Below are 23469 nucleotides of genomic sequence, written 5' to 3'. Positions count from 1 at the left end.
GCAGCAGGTTGCAGTGTGGAAAGGTGCCAGCCACACCCAGCCCTGAAATGCTGTAAACTGATCTCCCTGCCCCTGCCCTTGTGCCGGAGACCAGCCGCGGGAGCAGATAAAAGGAGGGGGACTGCGCTCGCAGTCCAGAGGGCTTCCTTCACCTTCCCAAACGCAGCACAGCTAGTTCCCCCTCCGTCCCTTCACGTCCATCGCCAGCGAGCCGCCATGCACAGAAACTTCAGCTCCAGCTCGACTGGTGGTCGCGTGGGCAGCGTCAGGCAAATCCGGACCACCCAGCGGCCATCCATGCAAGTGGGCTTCAACACTGCCTCCAGCCTCAGCAGCATGCCCATGATCGGCAGGAGGACGGCATCTGTGGTTGGCAGTGCCAGGTCTGGGTCTGCTTACGGGGCTGGTGGCTTCGGAGGAGGAATGGGGGGCGGTTTCGGTGGTGGAGCTGGTGGCGGCTTTGGTGGCGGAGCCGGCTATGGGGGCGGTTTTGGTGGCGGCTCTGGCCCAGTGGGCATCCATGAGGTCACCTTCAACCAGAGCCTCCTCACCCCTCTGAATCTGGAAATTGACCCGACCCTCTCTGATGTGAGGAAAGAGGAGCGTGAGCAGATCAAGACGCTTAACAACAAGTTTGCCTCCTTCATTGACAAGGTAAGGTACCAGAAAGGGAGCGCGCCCTTAGAGACTACTATGCGCGTGAGGGGTCATTGTGCTCAAACTCCTACTTCCACTGGCCCGTGTGCCATCTTTCAGTTGCTCATACTCCATGTTCTTCTCTGCTCATGCTCCAGGTTCCATTTTCCTCATGCTCCATGTTCCACTGCTCTGACCTCCTTCTATAGACTCTGCTCATGCTCCATGTTCTACTGCTCTGACCTCCTTCTATAGACTCGGCTCATGCTCCATGTTCTACTGCTCTGACCTCCTTCTATAGGCTCTGCTCATGCTCCATGGTCTGCTCTGCTCATACTACATGTTCTGCTCTGCTCATGCACCATGTTCCACTGCCCTGACCTCCTTCTATAGACTCGACTCATGCTCCATGTTCTACTGCTCTGACCTCCTTCTATAGGCTCTGCTCATGCTCCATGGTCTGCTCTGCTCATACTCCATGTTCTGCTCTGCTCATGCACCATGTTCCACTGCCCTGACCTCCTTCTATAGACTCTGCTCATGCTCCATGTTCTACTGCTCTGACCTCCTTCTATAGGCTCTGCTCATGCTCCATGTTCTGCTCTGCTCATACTCCATGTTCTGCTCTGCTCATGCTCCATGTTCCACTGCTCTGACCTCCATCTATAGGCTCTGCTCATGCTCTATCTCTGATTCTGGTTATACCCCTACAGTCTGGTCAAACCCCCTTCCTTTCTTTGCACGGTAACCCACTTCCTCACTACACACGGGCCATCTCCCAGATTCCTCATTCTCCGTCTTCCGTTCAGAGTGCCCTCCATCTTTTACTCAAGTTCACACGCCCTTATGAGGTTGCTCCATTTATTGGGGGAAGCTCCACTTGTGTGCCTTGGTTTGGGCTGGGTAAAGCTCAGCGATGCAGCGGCATACTCCATGAAATACACCCTGCCTCCCATTACCACCTCAGGGCCCGTGAAGCGAGCGGCATTCACACCTCAGCCTGATCGCCTCTCGATTGACCCATGTCATGGGGCAGCCATCACATAAGGGGTCGGGGAACATCTGACGACTGAAGATGTTCTGTGGGACTGATTCCCACAGGATCTGTGCTGTGCGCAAGAACTGGAGCCCCGAGGCGGGTCTCCTGCAAAGTCTCTAGACTGTTCATTGTGATATTAGCAGGGATGTACCACCATTGCAGAGGGAATGAGATTTCGAGACCACGCATGTTTGTTTTTCGGCAGCTCCATTCTTATGAGAAGCTGTTCATTAGATTTGATCATAAACTAAACAAGGGGCCATTGTGTTGGTGGAAGCTTATGCGTGGTGCTATGACTGCACGGCCTTTGTTGGTCCAATAAGAGATATAAGCTACAACATGCAGACTAGTGTCTTGAAAGCCCACCAGCATCGCTCGTGATATTATAACTGTGTAGCCAGTTCTCATCATTATAAAGTTATGTTCTGTCTAAAACTGCCCTTTGTAGAGGCATCTTTGCAACTTGCAGAAGGTCATAGTTACTATGTGAAAAAGAAAACTGTGACATTCAATGAGACATGTTTTATTATGATATGGCATTTATAACGCGCCTATACACAATTGTTTCAAGTGCTTTGATATTTTTGTAAGTCCCAAACCTCAGAGCGACTAGCATTTGTTTTTATATGTGGGCGGTCTTAGTTGAAGCAGTGTTGATGCACAACATGAGCGTCCTGAGGGCAGCACTTCTCCGCAGCAGTTTGCAAAATGGAGCCACACCGTTACGGTTCCAGACCTAATGGCATGCGTGCAACTGACTAACGCTATAAATGTCCTACGTACTCGCAGGTGCGATTCCTGGAGCAGCAAAACAAGGTCCTAGAAACGAAATGGGAGTTGCTACAGAACCAGAAGTCCTCCAAGACCAGCAACATCCCAGCCATGTACGAGCAATACATCAACAACCTGCGGCGGCAGATGGACGGGCTGTGCAATGACAAAGGTCGCCTGGACGGGGAGCTGAGGAACATGCAAGATATGGTGGAAGACTTCAAAAACAAGTAAGTGGCCGGCCAACCATGTTATTCCAGAAAGTTCTACCGTAATTAAGGAATCAAGGTGTCGGGCTGAGCATGTAAGAATAAAGCAGGGGATCCTGTAGGTCATGTCTAGGCATACCAGCTGCGCCCAGGGGGCCTTATTTGAGTTGACAGTCTACATTCATAGCCGTTGTGGCATCAGTATAGGGTGTGTCCATAAGGATGAGGCCAGGCGCTCCCTGACCTGGCACAATCCCATGCCAATGATCCAGTGAGTGCCAAGAGGTCTCTCTTGGCCCTTCCCGCTCTATGACGAGCTCCCTGGCCATTGACTGGTTGTATCTCTGTAAATAGGCCTGGGGCGGCATAAAATGCCCACGCCAGTCTAGGGCGCATCTCTTTCATAGGGATCTGTCAATCTGTAATCAAGTCTCCCATTGCGCCCAGGCCTGTCAGCGTAGCTAGCCCACTTTCGGCTCCAGCGTCGCCATTGCTTCCCTGGAGACCTGCCCGCGTACCCTGCGGTGGCACAAATCCCGCTGCGTTCTGCCAGGGCGTGCCATTGTAAACAGGGCTACAGGTGCTTTTCGAAACGTTACAATCCATCCCGGCTTAGTTCCGCTTTCAATAACCGGTCCATGGAACTGGATGTACCTGTTTCCCGAGAGGACGCACGGTTCCGCGAGCTGCTCTGCCAATCCTTATGGCTGGGTAAATGAAGTGGCGCGTTACCGATGTGCGCATGTGATGGAGAGCTGCGAGAGGGAGTGTTTTCTCTCGACCGAATGAAATGATCTGCTCTCTTGAGGCTCCCCGGTGGCGCCTCTTGTTCTGTTATCTTTTAAATGTAGCCTCATTATCCCGGCTTTTTTTTCTCTCTGTCATTCCTTCTATCTCACTGCCCGACACCACCGCCCTCACCCCTCTAGGTGACGCCCCCCTCTGTCTCCCTGCACCTGTAATGGCTGCTCTGGTAATCTTGCGTTCTCCCGTTACTGAAGAGAGAGAGAAACGTAAAACCAAGGCCCGCGTGCGCAGTGTGGCCGGGGAATGCCCAGCCGTATTAGAAGCAAACCTTGGGTGTGGGCGGAGGAGCAGAAGGAGAGACGTGGAAATGTTTTGTAAGAGCCAAAAGCAAACTTGTGGCGGCGCGGGATGCGCTTCCGTCATTTCCGGGCCCTTCGTCGAACCACAGTAGAGTCTGCCAAGGAGACTACCAAAGACTCCAGACAAAAGCCCGTGTAGCACAACCGCATCCTTTCAAAGTGGGGGATGGTGGGTGTCGTGGAGGGGACGGGTGGGGGCGTGAGGCAATAAAAACTCAACCTGTCAGCCGGAGCACAGTGCACAGACGGGAGCAGAGAATATAATACCGTGGATTAACTGCAGGGTGTGGCCTTCAAAGGAAAACCAATAGGCGATCCGGTAATCTACACCCAGGTGCAGTGTAGACAAAGGGACTCGCCTCTAGAAATCTAACGACCAAAGGCTAACAAAGGGCCAGGGCTCATCCTTTCCATCTCAGACATCAGCCAGCGCTGCACAAGGGGTCATGCCTATGGCAGTGGTCTTCAAACTGTGGGGCTGGCTAACCAAGGAGGGCCCAAAGGTGGTCCGGGCGGGTTGGGGGGTCAAAGATCTTCCAAAAGGGAGCAGAGTTACTGCTTTTTGCAATATAACCAGATATAGCATCTGGGGCGACCAGCAACATTATGTTTACTAAAGGAGGGCTCAGCAACAACATTTTTGCTCAAGAGGGTTCAGCATAAAAAAGTTTGACTACCACTGGCCTATGGTGACAGAACCAATTCACAAGCCCTGGAGTAAAAGCTGGTCTAACAAACCTGAAGTGAACAAGGGAGATTATCCGGAAGGCCAGCGCCTCCGAAAGGCAAGTAGAGCTGGGCCAGAGTCAGTCCCTTGCCCCAGGGCACGTTTAATCATGTGTCCTCCTCTGTCTTAATGCCCCCATTACATCTGAAATTGAAGTAAAGGAATGAACACTGGGAACAGGAACAAAGGACTGGGTTAGTTTAGGATTACAAAACCAAGGATTAGATGGGAGGTAAAGAAAGACTAGATTTGAATGGACAGAAGAGGGCGGGGAGTTATGGTAAGAGAAGAATGGTGGCTGAGGAAAAGCAGGGAGAGAGGGGAGGGCAAAGTGGAAGGGCGAGGCAGAGCGGGCTCAAGCATCTAGACCGGGATCATACAGGGATTTCTTCGCTGTTCAGAGACCAGGCCCTTCCCTCTCTTACGCCACTGTGGAGCAGTGAAGAGCTGCCGTTATGTGATGTCACAACACATGGTGGCGACACCCTCTTTGTGCCGTGTGCCCCTAATTAACACCTTTCCTTGCTTCCTGCAGGTATGAAGATGAAATCAACAAGCGAACAGCAGCTGAGAATGAGTTTGTGGTCCTGAAGAAGGTAAGTGATGCAGCTGAACGAAACATGGTTCTAGTATGCGCCAGGATAGGCTGCTTGATTAGACAAGCCGAGTAATGCTAAGAGTCCAGAAGAAAAGTCAGTGCACAGGCGGCAAGACTCAGTGGGGTCAGGGTGCATTGTGTTAGCAAGAACAGAGGCATATATTGACATCTTTAAGATTTTCATTTGGGCGGGAGCATAGGGGCTTCGTCCTGAACCTCTCATCGTGTCCCATGTCAGGTGTCCGATGTGCTCGCTTTTTAGATTACTCTTTATTCTAAAACCTGAAGTCAGCAATTTATTCTGGGAAATAGGAAACTAAAGGTAAAGTGATGTGGGCATCGGCCTCAATATCTCACACCTGACAAGGCTGGAGATCAGTGATGCAAAGAGACTGGTCCTGTCCTTGACAGGAGACAGGAATTCTGGGGCCAGACCCTCCTCAAGGTCACCCATAGAGTCCTGGATAGGCCAAGGCTGTGCGTGGGACCTGGGGTCACACACCTCATGCCTACAGATCTCCTACCACAGGCAGCCAAACATCACTCGACTGGAGATAAATACGTGTGAAACAGGAGCGAGCTGGGGACAAGCTTAGTACGCATGTGTCCCCCTACAACTACCTGTGACTTGCCCTACAATTGAGGCGTGCCCCTGCCATTCCTCTAATCCGTGAGAGATTTGGAAATCTAGTCCTCCTTTCTTCAATGCCTCTGACCACCGACCCACTCAACGCTTCAGTCCTGACATCTTCTGATTTTTTCCGCAACCGTCGCCTAACTACGACTCATCCTTCAAGCATCCCCACTCCAATGCAATCAGGCCAGATCCCCATCCCCTCCTGGCTCTCCGACTCCCCTCCCTACGCAGACTCTAGCGATGGAGTAACTGCACGTGCCTCTACTGCACTGGGCCTGTTGTGATGCTTGGTCCCCGCCCCACTCCCTGTACAGCACACACATGCTTCAGAAGGCTAAGTTCCTTCTTTATACACATCCCATATGAAATAATAAACACAGCTGTCCATCTGCAGATACCACAGGGAGTTTTTAGTAAGAACTTGCCAGCCTCGCCCCTCTGCAAACGCAGCCATCACATAATTCCCCTGAATATATGTCATTGGATCACATCGTTTTATTTTCACTGGCCCTCATTACGACCCTGGCGGAGTGGGATACCGCCAGCGGTAATCGCGGCGGACCCGTCCGCCGTACTACGAGTTCCCTTAGCGCCATGGAGGTTTTCTCCGCCTGGTTTTACCGGGCGGAGAAAACCATGGCGCTAAGGGACCTCGTTGTTAATTACGCCGCCGTACTTTACGGCGGCGTAATTAACTCCTTCCCCACTCCCATTATACCCTATGGGGCAAGAATGGGAATGGGGAAGGGTAAAATGGGGATTGGGGATTTACCGCTCCGCCAAGGTCGGCATGGGGTGGTAAATCCGCCAACCCCCATGGCGCTATCGGCGGCTTTCCGACATGCTCCGCGGTGCATTTTGCACCGCGAAATCCGCCAGGGTCGTAATGAGGGCCACTGTAATCTTATTTCATGTCAAGCGTTTCTTTGCTAATTTATATATGTACTGGATCCACTGATTGAATTACATTTAGTAGACTAACAACTGTCTGATTATTCGTGTTTATTTAATTTACATATTTGATTTATTTAACTGCCTCACCTCCCCCCAGTTACCTGGCCCTCAGACTACCCGAGCCCTCGTCCAACAGACCTACCCGCCTCCCCTACTGCAACCAACGATCCGCCCCAAGTAGGAGAGAGCCAAAGCGGCTGATGCCAGCTTTCCTATGTGTGCCCCTGTGCTCTGGAATTCACTCCCGCCCGCCTTGAGGGCTAAACCATCCTTTGGCAGGATCCGTACACAGCTAAGGACTTACCTGTCCACCTGACCTCCACCGGACAGCACACTGCATCTCCTTCCCCGTGTCTCCATCTGCCTGTAACTAGCGCCTAGACGCCGCTCGGTTCAGTGCGCTCCTACAAATGTCAAATAGTAGATGTTTTACGCAACATGTGACCCAACACGGCTTGCTAGAACTCCTTCCTTGGGGGCTGGAGTTGTGGCTACAGGGAACAATGGGCAGGCCTGAAGGACAGTGTCCCCAAAGGTTTCCTTCTTGCTACTCTGCCAGGCTGTTCTAGTTCACCCCTTGCCTGTGCACTGGACACTCATGGTCCATTGGTGTTGCAGGGGGGCAACATTTTAAAAGGCGTTTTCCCTGAAATCCTTTGTTCCTCCTCTGCACTTCATGCTTTCAGGACGTGGATGCTGCCTTCATGAACAAAGTGCAGCTGGAGACCAGTGTGGATGCTCTGAGCGACGAGATCAACTTCCTGCGTGGCATTTACGAGATGGTAAGGACACTTCATTCTCTTCAACTACGTCTGGTGTGGATGTGGTGGCTTGGCACTTGGACAACTGATAGTCAGTCCATCCCGCAGATTCAGGCTGTCCATCTAGAGAGGGAGTACACAGGGCACTATTGTTAAGGCAGTCTGATCTGATTAAAGTGTGCATTAAACGATAGCTATAATAATGGCGCGTATTTATTGAATTGTTTTTTTTAGAACGTGCTCAATACCTGAGTTAGGTTTCTTAGCCGGGATGGGGGATTCGAAACCTGGTTCCTCTGCATGGTCTTGCTTCCAAGACCAGCGTGATGCCCCTGTGCTATCCCCCCTTCACCTCCAATGCTGTGTGACTACTTCTGTCAGAGCTGTTCCTGCTATTCAGAGGTGCTGGTCTTCCATCTTTCTGAAAGGACAGTGCCTCCCTGCCTGCTCCATGGGCACAACTCGCACAACCTTCTAACAGCACCTTTGCTCACTAACAGGAACTGCACGAGATGCAGGCAAAGGTCACAGACACATCTGTGGTCCTCTCTATGGACAACAACCGGGCCCTCGACTTGGACAGCATCATCGCAGAGGTCAAGGCCCAGTATGAAGACATTGCCAACAGGAGCCGGACTGAGGCAGAAAGCCATTACCAATCCAAAGTAAGTGCAGTGGGTGATGAGAAATCTGTGGCCTGTGGCCTGGGGCGGGGGAGGTCTATGATGTTCTCTTGGACAGACACTTGAGTAGCCTGCACATTGCTGTTCTTCTCCACAGCACAGGCACATCACAAGGCTGGGTGCCACAAACATCTCTGTTAGGTTTACACCAGTATAGGCTCCCTCTTGTCATTCACTGACCCAATAAGAACGAATAGGCAGATACAAAATGGTCAGGTATAAAAAGACTCAGCAGCACTTTGCAATCATTCTCCCACTCCACTTTTGGTCCACTGCTCCGTCTCTATTTCCTCTATCGTGACTTAGATGCACATGATTCTGGGGTGATCACTGATGGTCCTCCTGTCCCCCTGGCCGAGTAACCACCACCTACCGAGACCTTCTGCCAACACATGTGTGCTCTGAAGCCAGGAACCACCTCACAGTAAAATGGCCACACCATTAAGGATATTGTAGGGTTTGCCTTTCTTATCTGATATGGGGAACCCCCACTGTGTCGCAAGCCACACTATGCACCTGCCAACACTTGGCTACTTGCAGCAACATATTTTGCTTAGCTTAACACACTGTTTCCTAGTGATTTACCTCTCATTTCCCCCACCCCCATGTTAGTACCAAGAGCTGCAGGAGAACGCCGGCAAGCATGGAGATGACCTCCGCACCACCAAGAACGAGATCTCAGAGCTAAATCGCATGATCCAGAGGCTGCAGGCGGAAATCGAAAATGTCAAGAACCAGGTAATGCATGGCCATGATCGCCCAATCCTGGTGCCTTCCAATGGTTCACACGCATGCAAACCGCCACTAAGGGGGGAACTGGTGGATCCACAGTGGCGGCAGCCATGCAAGGAGCTTTGTTGGTTTGATCTGAGGGTTCCAAAGAGTACGGAGAGCATAAAAAGATTCTGATTTCCAGTAATGGCTTAACATCCAGTGGCGGGAAAGCATAGCCAGACAGAGAGCAGCGCATCTTACTGTGGACACAAATGGCATCTGACATATTAATAACATGATTTGCGAATATATTGCAAAAACCATCTAGCGGCATAAATGCCCCTTATGTAAGAGTTGTCAGTATTGGTTGACTTCATATTTTACTGTCCATGAAAGGTCAAAGATTGAGTCGACGCACCAGGATTCATAAATGGGGTTCAGGCAGATATCTACATTAGATTCATTAACCCACTGCAGTACTTTAGCCTCTTCAGAACGAAGCACTGCACCCCGGTTCCAGGTTTGGATAGATTAGAATCAGGTGGGACCTACAGCAATTGCGCTTTGCCAGGCGTGGTTATGAAAAGGACCTTCACATGGACCACAGCGCTCTTATTGACAGCAAGCACAGGTAGGATGAGTAGAGGCCACAGTATGCTCCACTGTCCCCTTTCTGGCTGGTCTGTGGGTCTCTGTAGGAAAAGGGAGATGTTACATTAAAGGTTCATGTACCACGCGCTGTCACCACTTGTGTGGTCTTCTGGCACTCTGGTGGATCTGCAATGGGGTGGTTGGAGGTTTTTTAGTGGGGTTGAGAGGGAGAAGAACAAGATAGCTTTGGCATGCTGTTGGCAGCTTCAGTTCGGAGAAACCGGTCACTGAACATTCATGCGTTTTCAGTCGGTAACCGTCATGTGGTGTTGAGGTCTGGTAGTGTGTGGTTTGGTTCCATGTTGGGTGTTGTGAAGTTCGTGTGGCTTGTGGTGTGGTAGAGGTATGGTTGTGTTTAGTTCAGAAATTGATGGTGAATATGCAACATTGTGAGATTTGTTTTATGAATAGCTAGTAGCAATGCATTTCCTACCCCCCAGCCATCCATTTAAGTGTGACACATTAATGCTCCCAACATTCTATCTGTGTGTGGTAAATTTCCTACCCCCAACAATCCATCTAAGTGTGATACATTTGCTACCTCCAACCATCCATCTAAATGTGACACATTAATGCTCCCAACATTCCATCTAAGTTTGGTACCTTTCCCACACCCAACCATGCATCTAAGTGTGACATATTTCCTACCACCAGAAAACCATCTAAATGTGGTACATTTCCTACCCCCAACATTCCATCTGAGTGTGGTGCATTTCCTACCCCCGCCAATCCACCTAAGTGTGATACATTTCCTACCTCCGGTAAATCCATCTAAGTGTGGTACATTAATGTTCCCAATAATTCATCTGAGTGTGGTACATTTCTTAAACCCGACAATCCATCCAAGTGTGATACATTTCCTACCCTCAACAAACCATCTAAGTGTGATACATTTCCTACCCCCAAAAATCAATGTAATTGTGGTACATTTCCTACCGCAACAAACCATCTAAGTGTGACGCAGTGTTCCCAACAATCCATCTAGGTGTGGTACATTTTCTAAATGCAAACTATGGCAACTTTATACAGATAGGCTAAATGCAGGATATGCCTGACTAACACAGGGTGGGCTAAGAGCAAGGTAAGGCTATCTTACGCTGTTAGGCTAAATGCATGTGGCTATATGATATTAGATAATAAGAGTGGAGGGGGTTTACTGGAGTACAGTAATGGCTGTATTGCCCACCCACTCTAAGTGCGAGATATGGCTAACACAAATGGGCTAAAAGCAAGGTAAGGCTACCTTACAGAATTAGGACAAATGCGAGATATGGCTAACACAAATGGGCTAAAAGCAAGTTAAGGCTACCTTACACAATTAGGCTAAATGTGAGATATGTCTGACTAACACAAATGGGCTAAAAGCAATTAGGCTAAATGCAAAATATGTTTACCTTGAGCAAATAAGCTATATTTATAATAGGTAATAAGAGGGTGGGGATTTAATGGAGTACAGTAATGGCTGTACGTCCTGCCCACAATGCACTTACCTTATCAGTCGCTGTAGGTAGTCTATGTAAGGCGTTCCAGGGTGAACATGGGAAAACATGGAATGGAGCTGCTGAGTCAGGAGCTGCCCTTTGCCTCTGACCCTTAGCAAAGGGCTGCCCTAAAGTGTGTCAAGCTGTTGGCTGTTGATCAATCAAGCAAGAATTTATTGTGAATTATTACAAATGTGGATTCGATGGAAACAATATACAAAACATCATACAAATGCAATGTTCTAAGTGTTCAAACCGACAGGCATTAAGAACCCAAACTTTAAAAGAATTAAATACAAAATGCATTTGCATACAATAAATGGGCAACATCCGTACTGAAATGGTTTCTACCAAATGAAAGGGGGGAAAACACCCAGAAACTGGGGAACAAATCATATTCATCCTCCAAAAATTTCCCATTTCTCACTGCGGGCCTGTAGCTTCCATGCCCCTCCGAGCTACTAGGAAACTCTGAAGACTGTTAATGTCTCAGCTGTTGACATGATGATCTATTTGACCTCCTTAACACTTATTATGCCCCTCAATTTGAAAGGTTGCCTAAGCCGTGTTTCCCTCAACCAGGAGGTTAACTGAGAAGGGAGGAAAAAGTACATCACAGTCCCCAAAGCCTGCCTCTGCCGCACCCCGATAGGCGCACAGGGAGTCTGCAGTTTCTCTCTTCTGCCACTTTCATACAACCACTGCTAGAGGATGCTAGCATGGTGTAGGGTCTCCTCTCCGCGAGAAGTGAAATCTAATGCTCAGAATTGATAGTAACCTGAGAACTGCAGGCTGCCTTTGCCTCCATCGTGACTGTCCTGGAGACACTATTCTGCAGCTTGTAAGACGTCTATTTCAGAGTTGATATTAATACCTGGACTTATTTCATAACACTTTCCGGACTTTCCCAGATTCGTGACAATTCCCAAAATGTGCAAGTGTTCCATGGGATCTTGTCTGCTTATTTGGTGCTGGTCACTGCCACCAGTGCCTTCCTCTATGTGGGTATTACCCCACAACCTTACCCAAAAGAGCTGAGAATGGGCCCCAATCAGCACTTCTATCACACAGATACTATGTGTACCCTTCAAAGGAATTGCTATGGTTCCAGTTGGGACTTCTAGTTGTCTGGCCAGAAATGTGTTCTCTGATGCACAAAATGATTTCACCAATCCATGCCCTCATAGTTCAGCTGTCTTTGGAGGGGCTGGTGGATCCTTCCCATGGTATATTTGCAGGGTCTCCTTGACAGCATGTCCCCCAAAGCGGTAGTCAGCTCCAAAATGACCCTGCTTTTCCATCCTCGCTGAACCCAAGAGTAGGACGTTAAACATCCCACTACTAATTAATAGTAAAAAGGAGCTCTTTGGGGGAGTAAGGGGGGCCGGGGGGTGAGGGTTGCCAGCAGTCTATGTGCAGTGTCTCCCCGGAACATGATTTGCAGATTTGCCTGGAAACATCCCGAGTGTGAGTGCCTGCAGACTAACATGGGGGCAGGTGATAATTCAGCTCTGGCTCCAATGGCCAAGTCTTAGTCTGGTTTGGAAATCGTCAATGGGCATGGGCTACGAAGTCTTGGCACTGGGCGGAGAAGTTATTGGCTCCGGTGGGCTTCAGGCAGCTATCTGTTGAGAGCTCACCCAGAGGATCTTGTCCTTGTTTGGGCCGAGGGACGGAAGCTCAGCCTAGTGTCTGCCACTCCTTTGCAAAGGGCAGTAAGAGTTGGGGGGCGGGGGGAGCAGCCAATGTAAAGCAAACATTTAAGTAGGTTCCCTGGGTGCTGCAGTGGGCAGGGAAGGTTGGCATGATGTTCATTTTCTAGCATCATTTTCTAAGATTCTTCGAGCTACTTCTGTCTTCTGCTCCGATACAGAGTGTGGGAAGAGGCTTTTGTGACGTGGCCCCTTTACCAGCCGAGGAACTCCTGCCAGAGCCTCTTCGCCCTCCAGCTTCACGCAATTTGTCGAATGGATGTTAATGAGCGTGTCTGATTAGCCAAAATGGTGCCTGGAAGGGACGTCAAGTGAGCAGCAGACGAGCACCGCGAGGGATCCGCCATGATTCATACTCCCTTTGAAAGATGTGCGCCCAGGGCGGGGTGGGGCTCTTGTTTATAAAATAAGCTTCTGATCATGAAAGGGTACCTCTGAATAATACACGAGATGAGAGGCTGAACTCCACGCCCAATAGCACTCGCTCTCTGTTGTCCCGCTACGCCTCCATTGGGGTACTGCAGGAGCGGGCAGGCATCGCCAAACAGATCCATGTCGGGCTTAAGGCGAAGCAAGGGGAACGAGCTCAACACAAGGGAATGGAATGAGGGCCCGGGTCAGAGAGGGTCTGTAGGGCCACAGTACAGATCTGTAGGGGCAGACCTGGTGCATTGCTCAAAGTCTTCGAATATTACAGTAATGCATACGAGGCAGCGGTCTGTGGGGCCACCCAAAGAGGCAGAACAAGAGCGCCACTTTTGCCCTAAACACGTACCACATAGCCGTGTTTCAATGGAGTGCCATAATGGCATTTTACCAAGCCCTGAAGCCAGCTTTGGTCTGGGTTTTTCTTGTCTGCAGCATCGAGCTCAGTCCGGGGGCCCGTATCTCCAGAGGTAAAGTCACTGAAGAGCAAGGTTAGCAAAATGGTGCAAAACATACATATTGCATGAGTAGCCCCTTAAGACCAAACGCCTGTAGCCTGCAGCGGGGGAAGTGGGATATGGTAGTTATTTAAATCTTTAGAGGTAAAAATGTGCAATCCGTGAAAATGGGTTGTAAAGTATAGGGTCTACAACAGAAGAGTGTGCGGTGGAGGCTCAGAAGTCGATAAGTATGTTTTCCATTAAAATAAGGACAACTGAAGCCATGTTGCAGGAAGCAAGGAGCCAAAAACTCTGCCCGATGTAGAAGTAAACCCAAGGGAGCTAGTAGTAAGCTAGTAGTAAGCTAGTAGTAAGCTAGTAGTACGATTAAATGCTACATCCGCACATCTGCATTGCTCCCACTGGCCATGAGAGCGTTGCAGGCCAAGCAGCGCAGATGCAAGGTTGCAAAGCCGTGTGCCAGAACAGCCTGTGGATCTCAGGTCACCTGTTTCATGGCCATCACTTTGTACCTAAGTAGTTCGACTAACCAGAAAAACAACCAAAGAACGGTTTTCAGAGATTCCGGACTGTTTTCTGGCAAGTGGTAAACTTGACATTGAGTTGCATGCAAGAGCTTGCAGAGCTCAGTAGCTTCACTGAGGATGTGTGCAGCCTTCTTGGCTCTGATTCTGATTATAATCTATTTGTAGAAAACATGAAATGGAAGTAGGTGTTCTACAGAATAGTGGGCAGCAATTAAAAGTGTTTTGAAGTTGCTTCTAAACTTTCCTTAAAGCCAGTACAGTCGGCGTGTGTTCTGCGTTCCGGGGACTCTGGCGAATCGGAGGGTGAGCTCCCTGGAAGATGGAGCGCCCAATGTACCGCAATGCATGGACCTCCATGTCCAGTCCACAAACCAAGCACGTTTTCAGGATAATCATTTACTATGTAAATAACTTGCATTGACTGCATTCCAATATATTTTGTTGGGTTAACCCGAAAGCATGTAGTGGAGTTGGCTCTCGTGGAATGGATTTGGGAAAGTTAGGTTAGTAGTTCCCTTAACCACTGATCTAAATGTATCTGACTTGTCTGACTTGTCGAGTGTTTGAGCAACCACACACACACGCACATCTGCCTTCCAGTATAAAGTCCAAAATCTTTTCACTTCATTTTTTACACAATGATAAAGCAGTGTGGAGAGGCCACAGTTGAGGATGGGGATGTAGGTCATAGGTGATTGCTGTTGGCATATTATTGAATATAAACGATGCCACAAAGGATCTTTATATCTCTAACACGAACGGGGGAAAGAGAGCCACCTCAATGAGCATTCCGTTGAATGATAAGTCACATGACAGACCGGGAGACAGAAATTCCAATAAGACTGTTGTCAGATCGTAAAGAACTTTCCCAAGACCACGCCAGAGACACCCGCTCTCTCCTGGAGTCTGGGCAGCAGGAACTGGTGGCCACTGATGCCAAGGACCACATATATGCATAGCCAGGCTGACCCATAAGGGAATCGAGACATTTACTTATGGGCCATTGCCTGTGAAGGTAGGTAATAGTGGGACAGATCCAGCCACAGGTCAGGTGAGCACAGCGTGACAGAATCTGCTCCAGTCTGTCACCCATATCCCCTGTTGTCCTCTTCGGGTCTGGAAGGCTGTCACCCCCTCCCAGCGTCCCCATCATGCATGTTGAATAGGTCATTCTAGATCCTTCTGAAAGCAGGGTCAGTCTGGCAATGATTCGAGAAGTTAACGTTTCCCAGAAGTGTCTGCAGAGAATCACCCTTACTCTTTCTTTCCAATGGCCTTGCCAATGGAGGGCAGTTTAGGGAATGGAATATTGAAGGAACCAGGCCTGCCTGCGCCCTGGGGTCCCACTAGGCTGCCTTTGCTTCCAGCTGAGGAGACCTGTTGTCAGGGAGAAGTTGATGGAAGGAAAGATGTATTGGATAGGAGGAGCCGTCGCCCAATTTGGGCTCCACCAAACTACCCTCCTCGCTTGTTACTTGAGATCTGGTAAATAAATGACTGAAAGAAGATATTCAGAGGAGCTGTCAAGCTATCCCTTTGTGATCGTCTGAAAGGGGGTAGGGCGTACCTTATTCTGGAAGAATGGGATCATGTCTGTGTGCTCAATGACGTCAGCAACGGCGCTCTGGGCTTCTGTTCTTGTGAAGTCTTTAACACACCTTAATTGTTCGAGTAACCAACCACAGACAGTCTGACAAATGTGAGAGGGAATTGCGTACCTCCCACTCCATTTTGTTTTCTTTACTCAACAGCTGGGCATATTGGGTGTGTTCTCTAACAAGATGGATACGTTGCTAGCAGTTAATTGTTGGAAGTCATGCACGTTCAGAAATAAACACCGTTCCCTCGAAAGATGTGGACTGGCAAAGACCCATATGAGATGATAATGCCAAGCCAATATGTTATTTTAATGGAATAAACAAAAACATTGAGCGCCCATCACAAAAGAAAGGCCAATGTTGGAATTGAGGCTCTGGAGTCAGGAGGTTTCAAGTGAATGCCTTTATTGGGTAAATTACAGAGGAGCAGAAGATCACTGGGAAGATGAGAGGACCAGGCATCTGTTGCCCCGGGAGCTAGATGTGGCACACACTAACTGACACTCTTGGAATGCAGGGAAAGAGAGAGAACACTGATATGGAATGGAAAATGGATGACATCACAGCTGCAGACATTACATGGATCTAGGTTCGATAGATGGCGTAGATATAGGGAACAGACAAGGTAGGATATAACAGCCAAGCAAAATAAATATCATACCAATATTCTGGATAGCAGGGACAGGATGATGGCATTTTGACTGCTCAAAAACTGCAACCATTGGTCAGTAATTGTGGATTAATAAAACGCATCAAACGTCACTGATGGGAGGTGGTGTGGTTTGTTTTGCAGAAATTATAGTAATGTAATGTAATGTAATATGGCATTTGTATAGTGTCTTTTCCCATTGCTATTGCCTTAAAGGGATGTAGGTGAACACCCTGGGAAGACGGAATGTCTGAGGTATGAGATGTTGGTCAGAGGAATTTACAGTGCGTATGTGCATTTCTGCCAGTAGCTACCAATAGGTAGTGGTGGCTAAGACCCTGCTAGCGACCCATGAAGAGCTGGCTTGTGGATGGATGCTGTGACGCATGTCGGGAGAGAATACAAGTCAAGGCGACTGATTACGTGTCAAACTAGACCGAATTGTGATCGTGAGACTGCATTCTAGCGGCAGAGGTGTTGTGCGATGTGTCATCATGTGGTGTATGATTTCAGATGCGTGCGGGTGGGTGGCTGTGCCTGTGGCAATTTTCCCTCGACTTGGAGTGTGATACGTAACCTTGAGTCCTGAGTGGTTTTTTGCTTCAATGAATTGGCGCGGATCCTGTCTTGTGGGCTGCTATAGTCCTTTCTCTGTGTTGCTCAGTGCATTATTAGAGGGATTCATGGATACCCTCGCCTAGTTGGCAGGGAGTTGAAGTAACCTAAGGGGTGGAGTGGTTCGTCAGGATGCAGGGGGTAAAAGTCAAGTCTTGAGCGCCTTCCGGAATTCAGGGTGATCCTCTATGCAGCGGAGGCTCAAGGGGTTCGCGTTCCAGATAGTGGGTGCTTTAGCAGAAAAAGAGGTTCCCCTTTTCTGGTCAATTTGAAAGGGGGATGAGAAGGATGAGTGCAGTGCCTGATCTCAGATTTCTCTTGTGTTTGTAAGGCGTGAGTTTGTGTGACAGATATTCTGGGCCTGTCTTGTGCAGAGCACGGTTGGTGATGGATGGATAATATAGAGCCTCGAAGTGTAGCGGGGGGGGTCTCATGGTAGCTTATTGAACTAATCCACCTACTTTAGAGTTTCCTTTCATTGAAGCGATCTATGCCTCTCACACTCCATAAATCAATAAAATGAGTTCTGCTGAGTTGGGAATTAACAACAATGGTTTTTAGCCTCGAGGGACAGCATTGCTTGCAGTGTGCACTATAAAGGAGTTCACTGTCAGACTGTAGAACATCATACGATGATGATGATGATGATGGTGATGATAATGATGATGTAAACTGGCCACAGTTCAAGGAAACGGTAAGGGGATGAATGGATGGGAAGCAGAAGGGCGATAAATAGAGGGAGAAGAAGGGACTCCATGTGGGAAACAGTCATTAGGGCAGATTGTTTCATATGTGCCTACATTTCAGTGCAAGCATCATTAACAGTGCTGTTTTCTATTTCTATGGGTAGGAAGAAAAAGGCAGATGGTGAATTAGATTTCAGATATCTACTATCAACTTAGAGCCACTATTCCTTAGTAAGTTGCTGTCTTTCTGGAGTAGACATGGTAGGGCCCGAGCGGGCAAGGCCCATCCAAAATCTGTAAATGCCCACTTAGCAGTGCTGTGTGAGCCTTTACAGATGTTAATGTCACTGCACTGCGCCCAACTACATTAGTGTCAGGCCCCACTTGTTAGACAATTCTGGCTACGCCTCTGCCTCTTTCCATGCAACCCAATAAGCAATCATTTACCTCATGTAACCGTTTCTTTTCAGCGAGGCAAGATGGAAGGTTCCATTGCAGAGTGTGAGGAGAGGGGCGAGCTTGCCCTGAAAGATGCCAGAGAAAAGCTGGCTGAGCTGGAAGCCGCCCTGAACAAGGCAAAGCAGGATTTAGCTCATCAAGCACGCGATTACCAGGAGCTGTTGAGCTGCAAATTGGCCTTGGACATTGAAATCGCCACCTACAGGAAGCTCCTGGAAGGAGAGGAGTCCAGGTGGGTGTGGTCTGCAGGGGCCTCTCAAGTATTTATCTACTCCACATCGCACCGTATTGCGGCGCATTCGCCATAACAATTGCCCTGTTGCTATGAGCTATCTGTTCCCGGGCTCCAGGAGGAACTGTGGATGTCAACAGCCTCAAATCCACAACTTTTGCCTGTACCTCGATTCTGGCCTGTACACCCTAGGTACAGAGCTGCAGTTCACTGTCTGGTGTGCAGACAATCAGGGAGAACGTTTCTTGTCTGCAGCGCTTTACCATGCGCGCATTTTATCATGCGCGTTGTGTGCTATGTATCACAGATGTCGCTCGGCATCTTGTATTGAACAAAGCAGGGTTTTCGACACCCCAAGCAACATCGTGCTCCTGGCCCGATGCATTTAGGGCCACCATACAAAAAGTGTGCAAGCATCACCACATCTCACTCAACTTCCCTTTATTCCTTCCACATCTTCACTGCCCCCCCACCCTTCCTCCCGCCTCCCGTTCCCTCCCTCTGTCCTGTGTCTTCTCTTTTCCTTAAAGGGGCCCTGCCCTCATTCCCTCACAACATTCATGTACTGGGACCGCTCTTACTAGACCGTGATCCAGACCGCTATGCCCTGCAACCACTTTACTCAATAGGTTTGGAAAGAGAATTCTAAGTGCCAGTAGAGCAAATGCTTCTGTTGAGTTTTAAGGGAGGGATGGTTACAAGTTTGCATATTTGCGTAGACCCTGTACTACAACGTTCCCCCCAGTGAAGTTGACACATTTGGTGACTCGGGAATGACGTAGAGGTAGCCTGGTACTGCTACTTCTTTTTTCATTCTGCCAACACGCCTTCATAGCAATGATTGTGTTCTATGATTGTAATACAGCATTCGTGTTCAGCAAAGGGATATGCATCATTCGGCTCTCCATATATGTTGGACCTCAACTCCCATCAACCCAGTGCCAGCATAGTCAATGCTGAAGGATCCTGGTCCAACATCGAAGTCCAACACATATGGAGATCCGCAGGTCGCAAACCCCTGTAGTTGTTGTTTGCATCATTAAAATGTGTGCTGTTGTTGCTCAGGACCCACTATCAAGAAGAAATAGTGATTTGTTTTGGAGTTTTAGTTATTTAAGTGATCAGTTGCTGGCTCTGAAATGTTGAGAACTTACGTGCATTGCAGTCCATGGCAAATCGTTCTGCAAGCTGCAATGTGGTATCTTCTGGAGGGGTGCAATGTATGCATCCCACTGGATGGCAAGCATTAGCATCTGTCACAAGGAAGAGTCTGACAACTGCGGGGGCAGTAATATCCCTACTTCCTTTCTGTGGGAATCCCTCCATTCCAAGGTGTGCCTAGGTGAGAGGGGAGGGTAGCACATGGCAATCCTTTGCCACTGGCACCCTCTGTGTGAGAAAGCATGCGTTCTGCCATTGTGCAATGTGCACCCCCAGGCTCTGCCATCTGGTTCCTCTCTATTGTCCACAGAATGCTCACATAACACCCATGACAATGACAAAGGAAGACAATATTACATCTGGCACCCCACCAATGTGGGGTTTGAGGGCCAAGAATAAGAAACTAGGATACTGGGAAATAAGTCTCTTGTTCCGGGACCAATTGGTGGTATGAGGTATTTCGGGGGCATGTGGGACTCTAAAACTGGAAATCCCTGGGGTTAGAGCACTAGGCCTGCACATCTTTGCTTCCCTCAGCATCAATTGCTGTTACAACCCCTGACGCGGGTCAGCTTTATCTCTGCTAAATCCCCAAGAGGATTACTTTCAATTCGTGTTTGATTGTCAAGCACCAACAAATGCTCTGGGCAAACGGAGGCTTGGCGCAAGAAAGTAACTTTCCTGATTAGGTTTCTGCATGCACATGGGCACTGTCCGTGGTCTTTAATCGTGTGTAGTTAATCCCGCGCAGTCTCACCTTTATGGCATGTAAAGGAAAGTGGGAGGAACATCCACCATAGTTGCATGCTCCTCTACCTTCTCTTCCACAGCACTTAATTTTTATTTTTTATTATTTTCTTTTATTTTTATTTCCATCAAGGGCGTACCCCTCAGAGCCCAAATCTGAAGTTTTAGGTATGCACGTTTCCGCTGAGGAAAAACTCAAAAGCTATGCGGGTTTGACTGCCATGCCCAATGCAAGGTGCCCACCTTTCCGTCGTGTGGGCTCATTATGAGTTTCCTGGTGACGGGATCGCGGGGAACTACTATACCGTCTCCGCCCGCCCCGATATCCCGGTGTTACTATCACGGGCGGCAGAGACGCGGGTAACTCCCCATTCCATAGGACTCCATGGGATGTGGTTGCCTGAATCACCGGCACCGTTACTGATGGTGCCGGTGATTCAGGCATTTATCTGCCGGTAGGGGCCTAGTCTACCGGCAGGTCAGGCCTGCCAGTACATCAGAGTCCCCACCACCAGACTTGTGGTTTGCCGGTCCAGATAGGTGCTGGTATACGTTATTACCGGCACCTTATTTCCGGACCCGCGGACATGTAATGAGCCTCTTAGTCTTGGTTTTCATACAAGGACAATAGAGATGAAATTCTTTAACCCCTTTGGGGCCAGCTCCATGTGGCCTTTGAAGCAGGAACATGGTGTTGTCCACCCATTCAATCGGTGATTGGAAACGATTTGAAAGCAGCCCACCTGGTGCGCAATGTAAGGGTAGATAAACCACTCCATGGCAGTACACCTAATGCCCCTTTTTCAGAAACGTCCACTTGTAGACAACTAGCCGAGTTTGTCTTGCCAACCGCCACTTGAGAAGGGATGTCTCTCTGCGGTGGCTCTTCTTTTGGATACCTTAACTTTGAGGATATGTATCACGTCCAGGGATTATTGGCTCTGGAATTGTTTGCTAGGGGCCTCGTAGCCAGCTGTTTCCAGGGCTAGTTTAATGATACCCCCAAAACAGAAGTTTGTGTCCACTGGTCGGTAGGGGATGGAGGCGCACAGGGTCCATAAATCCTTGTCCGCTGTATAATGGTTCTTCTTTGCTTTGTTTTCCAGGCTGAATAATGACCACATGAGCAAAGTCAGCATGTGTAAGTATCTTGAGCCTTCCTATGGCCTCAGCGGTAGTTCTCCCCCTTCCTGACTATCCTATATATGACTCTGCTGTTTATAATACACTGTGCATGATCAGTCCTCTCGCACCACTCTCTGCCATGTCTTGCTTTGTCCCTGGATTCTATACCATGTATTCCCCACCATCTCCTGGTCAATTACCCACTAATGTGTGCTACCTGATTCAGGAATGCCAGGCTGACTTTTGTTTTCCTTGGTAACTTGTTATGGGAAAAACACTTTGTACCCTAAATAAATAGAACACAATACAAAAAAGAGGAATGTGCTCTGAGCCCGTTGTCACCCAATCTCTACCTTTGTTTCTCTGCAGCTGTTGTGAACAGCAGCGCTGGTGGCAGCTACGGCGGTGGGCATGGAGGTGGCAGCGGCTTCGGCAGTGGTGGCAGCTATGGCGGTGGGAGCAGCGGCTTCGGCATGGGCCCCTCCATGTCCAGCAGCTCACTCAACTTTGGAAGTTCTGGCGGTCATGGCTTCGGAGGAGGAAGCAACGTACAAACCTACGCCGTAACAACCTCCTCAAGCAGAAGCATCAGGAAATAAGTTTGACGATAAAAAGCAACCGTGGCTCAAAGCGGAAGACATGTCCCCTGCCTTTTGACAGCACGACTATAAACCACATCACCTCAATTGTCACATAAGTTGCAGGGCGCACTGTTCTTTGAGATATCCAGCCAAGTTTAGCCCCCTGAACGAAATGAGAAATATTTTAATTTGGTGGCTCCAACCCCATTGGAATTGTGGAGCAACGCCAAACAAGCACGGGTGTTCCTTGTGACTGTTGAAAGGGGTTCTGGCTCTTGAATGCCACCAGTCTGGCTTCAGGTGTGTGCAGAGGAGGCATAAGTGAACCAGTGCATGGCTGATTCCACTGGCAAGCCATTTCTGTTTCCATTTGCATCATGGCGGTACCTTTTCCCATAGTGTGACTGGAATGGGTGTCTGATATCTCAGGTGCCAATAAAATGAAGCACAGTCCACAGACACAGTATGGGAGCGGCTGATCCCAAGGCAAGTGGTTGTATTAAGCGCTGGCCCTATTTGCGACTGCCCCTTGTCCCCTTCTCCCAAGCCCTCTGGGGAGAAGGGCTATTCCACCATGAATAGCGTGATTGGTTGTGGAAGCTGTCAAAAGGACTTTCTAACTCCCAGCCCTCTAGCCCCCCAACCCTCCAAAAACTGTTGTTCCCTTTTAACTGTCCTCTCTTCTGCTACATTCCTAACTCGCACCCAGGAATCTGCAGTGTCCATGGACACTGTTCTGGGACGAAAAGCAAAAAAGATGGCTGTTTCTTACCTTCCTGTCGCTCAATCTGCTTCCCAATTTCCTGTCGGGGTGAAGAAGCATCTTGAGCAAAGAGCTGCCCCGGGAGTGGCTTCTGCCCTGGGTTGAGGGCTCCAGCCCTGGCCTCCCTTACGTCCTGCTGACTCCGCCAGGCAGACTCTCTGGATGGCGCCACATGCGTTTGTAGGGGAGAGAATAAAAAGGTGCTACATTTACAAGGCATGCTTGTTTAAGTCGACCAGCTGATTCAGATCGCGTGACAAAACCATTTCCCGCCCAGATACCCTCTGCGTCGTGGCAGCCATAGCGCCTCGCACTGGAGGTGGCAGGGAACCGTACCCCTTTATTTCTGTTAGCACAGGCCCTGGAAGAGTTCCTCCCTGACCCCCTGCCTAAAGTCGGTGTACCAGTGTAACTGACGCTGCAAGTTAAATGCGCATGTGGCCCACGGGCCTTCTTGTTTTAATGTGGGATTTTACGTGCACTGACAATCTTGAATAAAGTTGGCTCTTTCTTTCCAAAGTGTTTGCTGTGTGTTGTTATTCCGCCACCCCAGCCAGAATGTTCCATGAGCGCCAAGAAAACAGGTAGGATTGGCGGGTCCGAGTTCCTCGGCGAGGAAGGAGGCAGTGTATTAAACAGGCACTAGGCCACGTGTGTATGTAAGAGGGGCACTGCCAAACGCATCGAGGGCATCCTGGGGTGTCCATAGTGGTTGTTGAAGGTCACAGTATCAATATGGTTTCCACATCAATGGGTACAA

At 49.1% G+C, this 23469-nt stretch overlaps 1 protein-coding gene across 1 annotated transcript; it reads left to right on the top strand.

The window, feature by feature from the left end:
* Nucleotides 1-23228, top strand: LOC138582392 (keratin, type II cytoskeletal cochleal-like). Its single transcript, XM_069653658.1, has 9 exons — nt 1-654; nt 2465-2676; nt 5024-5084; nt 7364-7459; nt 7939-8103; nt 8734-8859; nt 18112-18332; nt 21347-21381; nt 21735-23228. The coding sequence occupies exons 1-9, from the start codon at nt 217-219 to the stop codon at nt 21962-21964; spliced, it is 1584 nt and encodes a 527-aa protein (XP_069509759.1). The 5' UTR covers nt 1-216; the 3' UTR covers nt 21965-23228.
* The last annotated feature ends 241 nt before the right edge of the window (nt 23229-23469 follow it).

The sequence above is a fragment of the Ambystoma mexicanum genome, chromosome 3q, assembly GCF_040938575.1.
Source record: "Ambystoma mexicanum isolate Mex_15411 chromosome 3q, UKY_AmexF1_1, whole genome shotgun sequence".
NCBI classification, from domain to species: domain Eukaryota; kingdom Metazoa; phylum Chordata; class Amphibia; order Caudata; family Ambystomatidae; genus Ambystoma; species Ambystoma mexicanum.
This window is presented reverse-complemented; position numbering and strand designations above follow the sequence as displayed.

Excerpts from the sequence above, each read along its gene's own strand:
- LOC138582392 (XM_069653658.1), top strand. The coding sequence starts at position 217 with ATGCACAGAAACTTCAGCTCCAGCTCGACTGGTGGTCGCGTGGGCAGC. Across the intron at positions 655-2,464 it reads TTGCCTCCTTCATTGACAAG|GTGCGATTCCTGGAGCAGCA; the intron begins GTAAGGTACCAG and ends ACGTACTCGCAG. Across the intron at positions 7,460-7,938 it reads TGCGTGGCATTTACGAGATG|GAACTGCACGAGATGCAGGC; the intron begins GTAAGGACACTT and ends GCTCACTAACAG.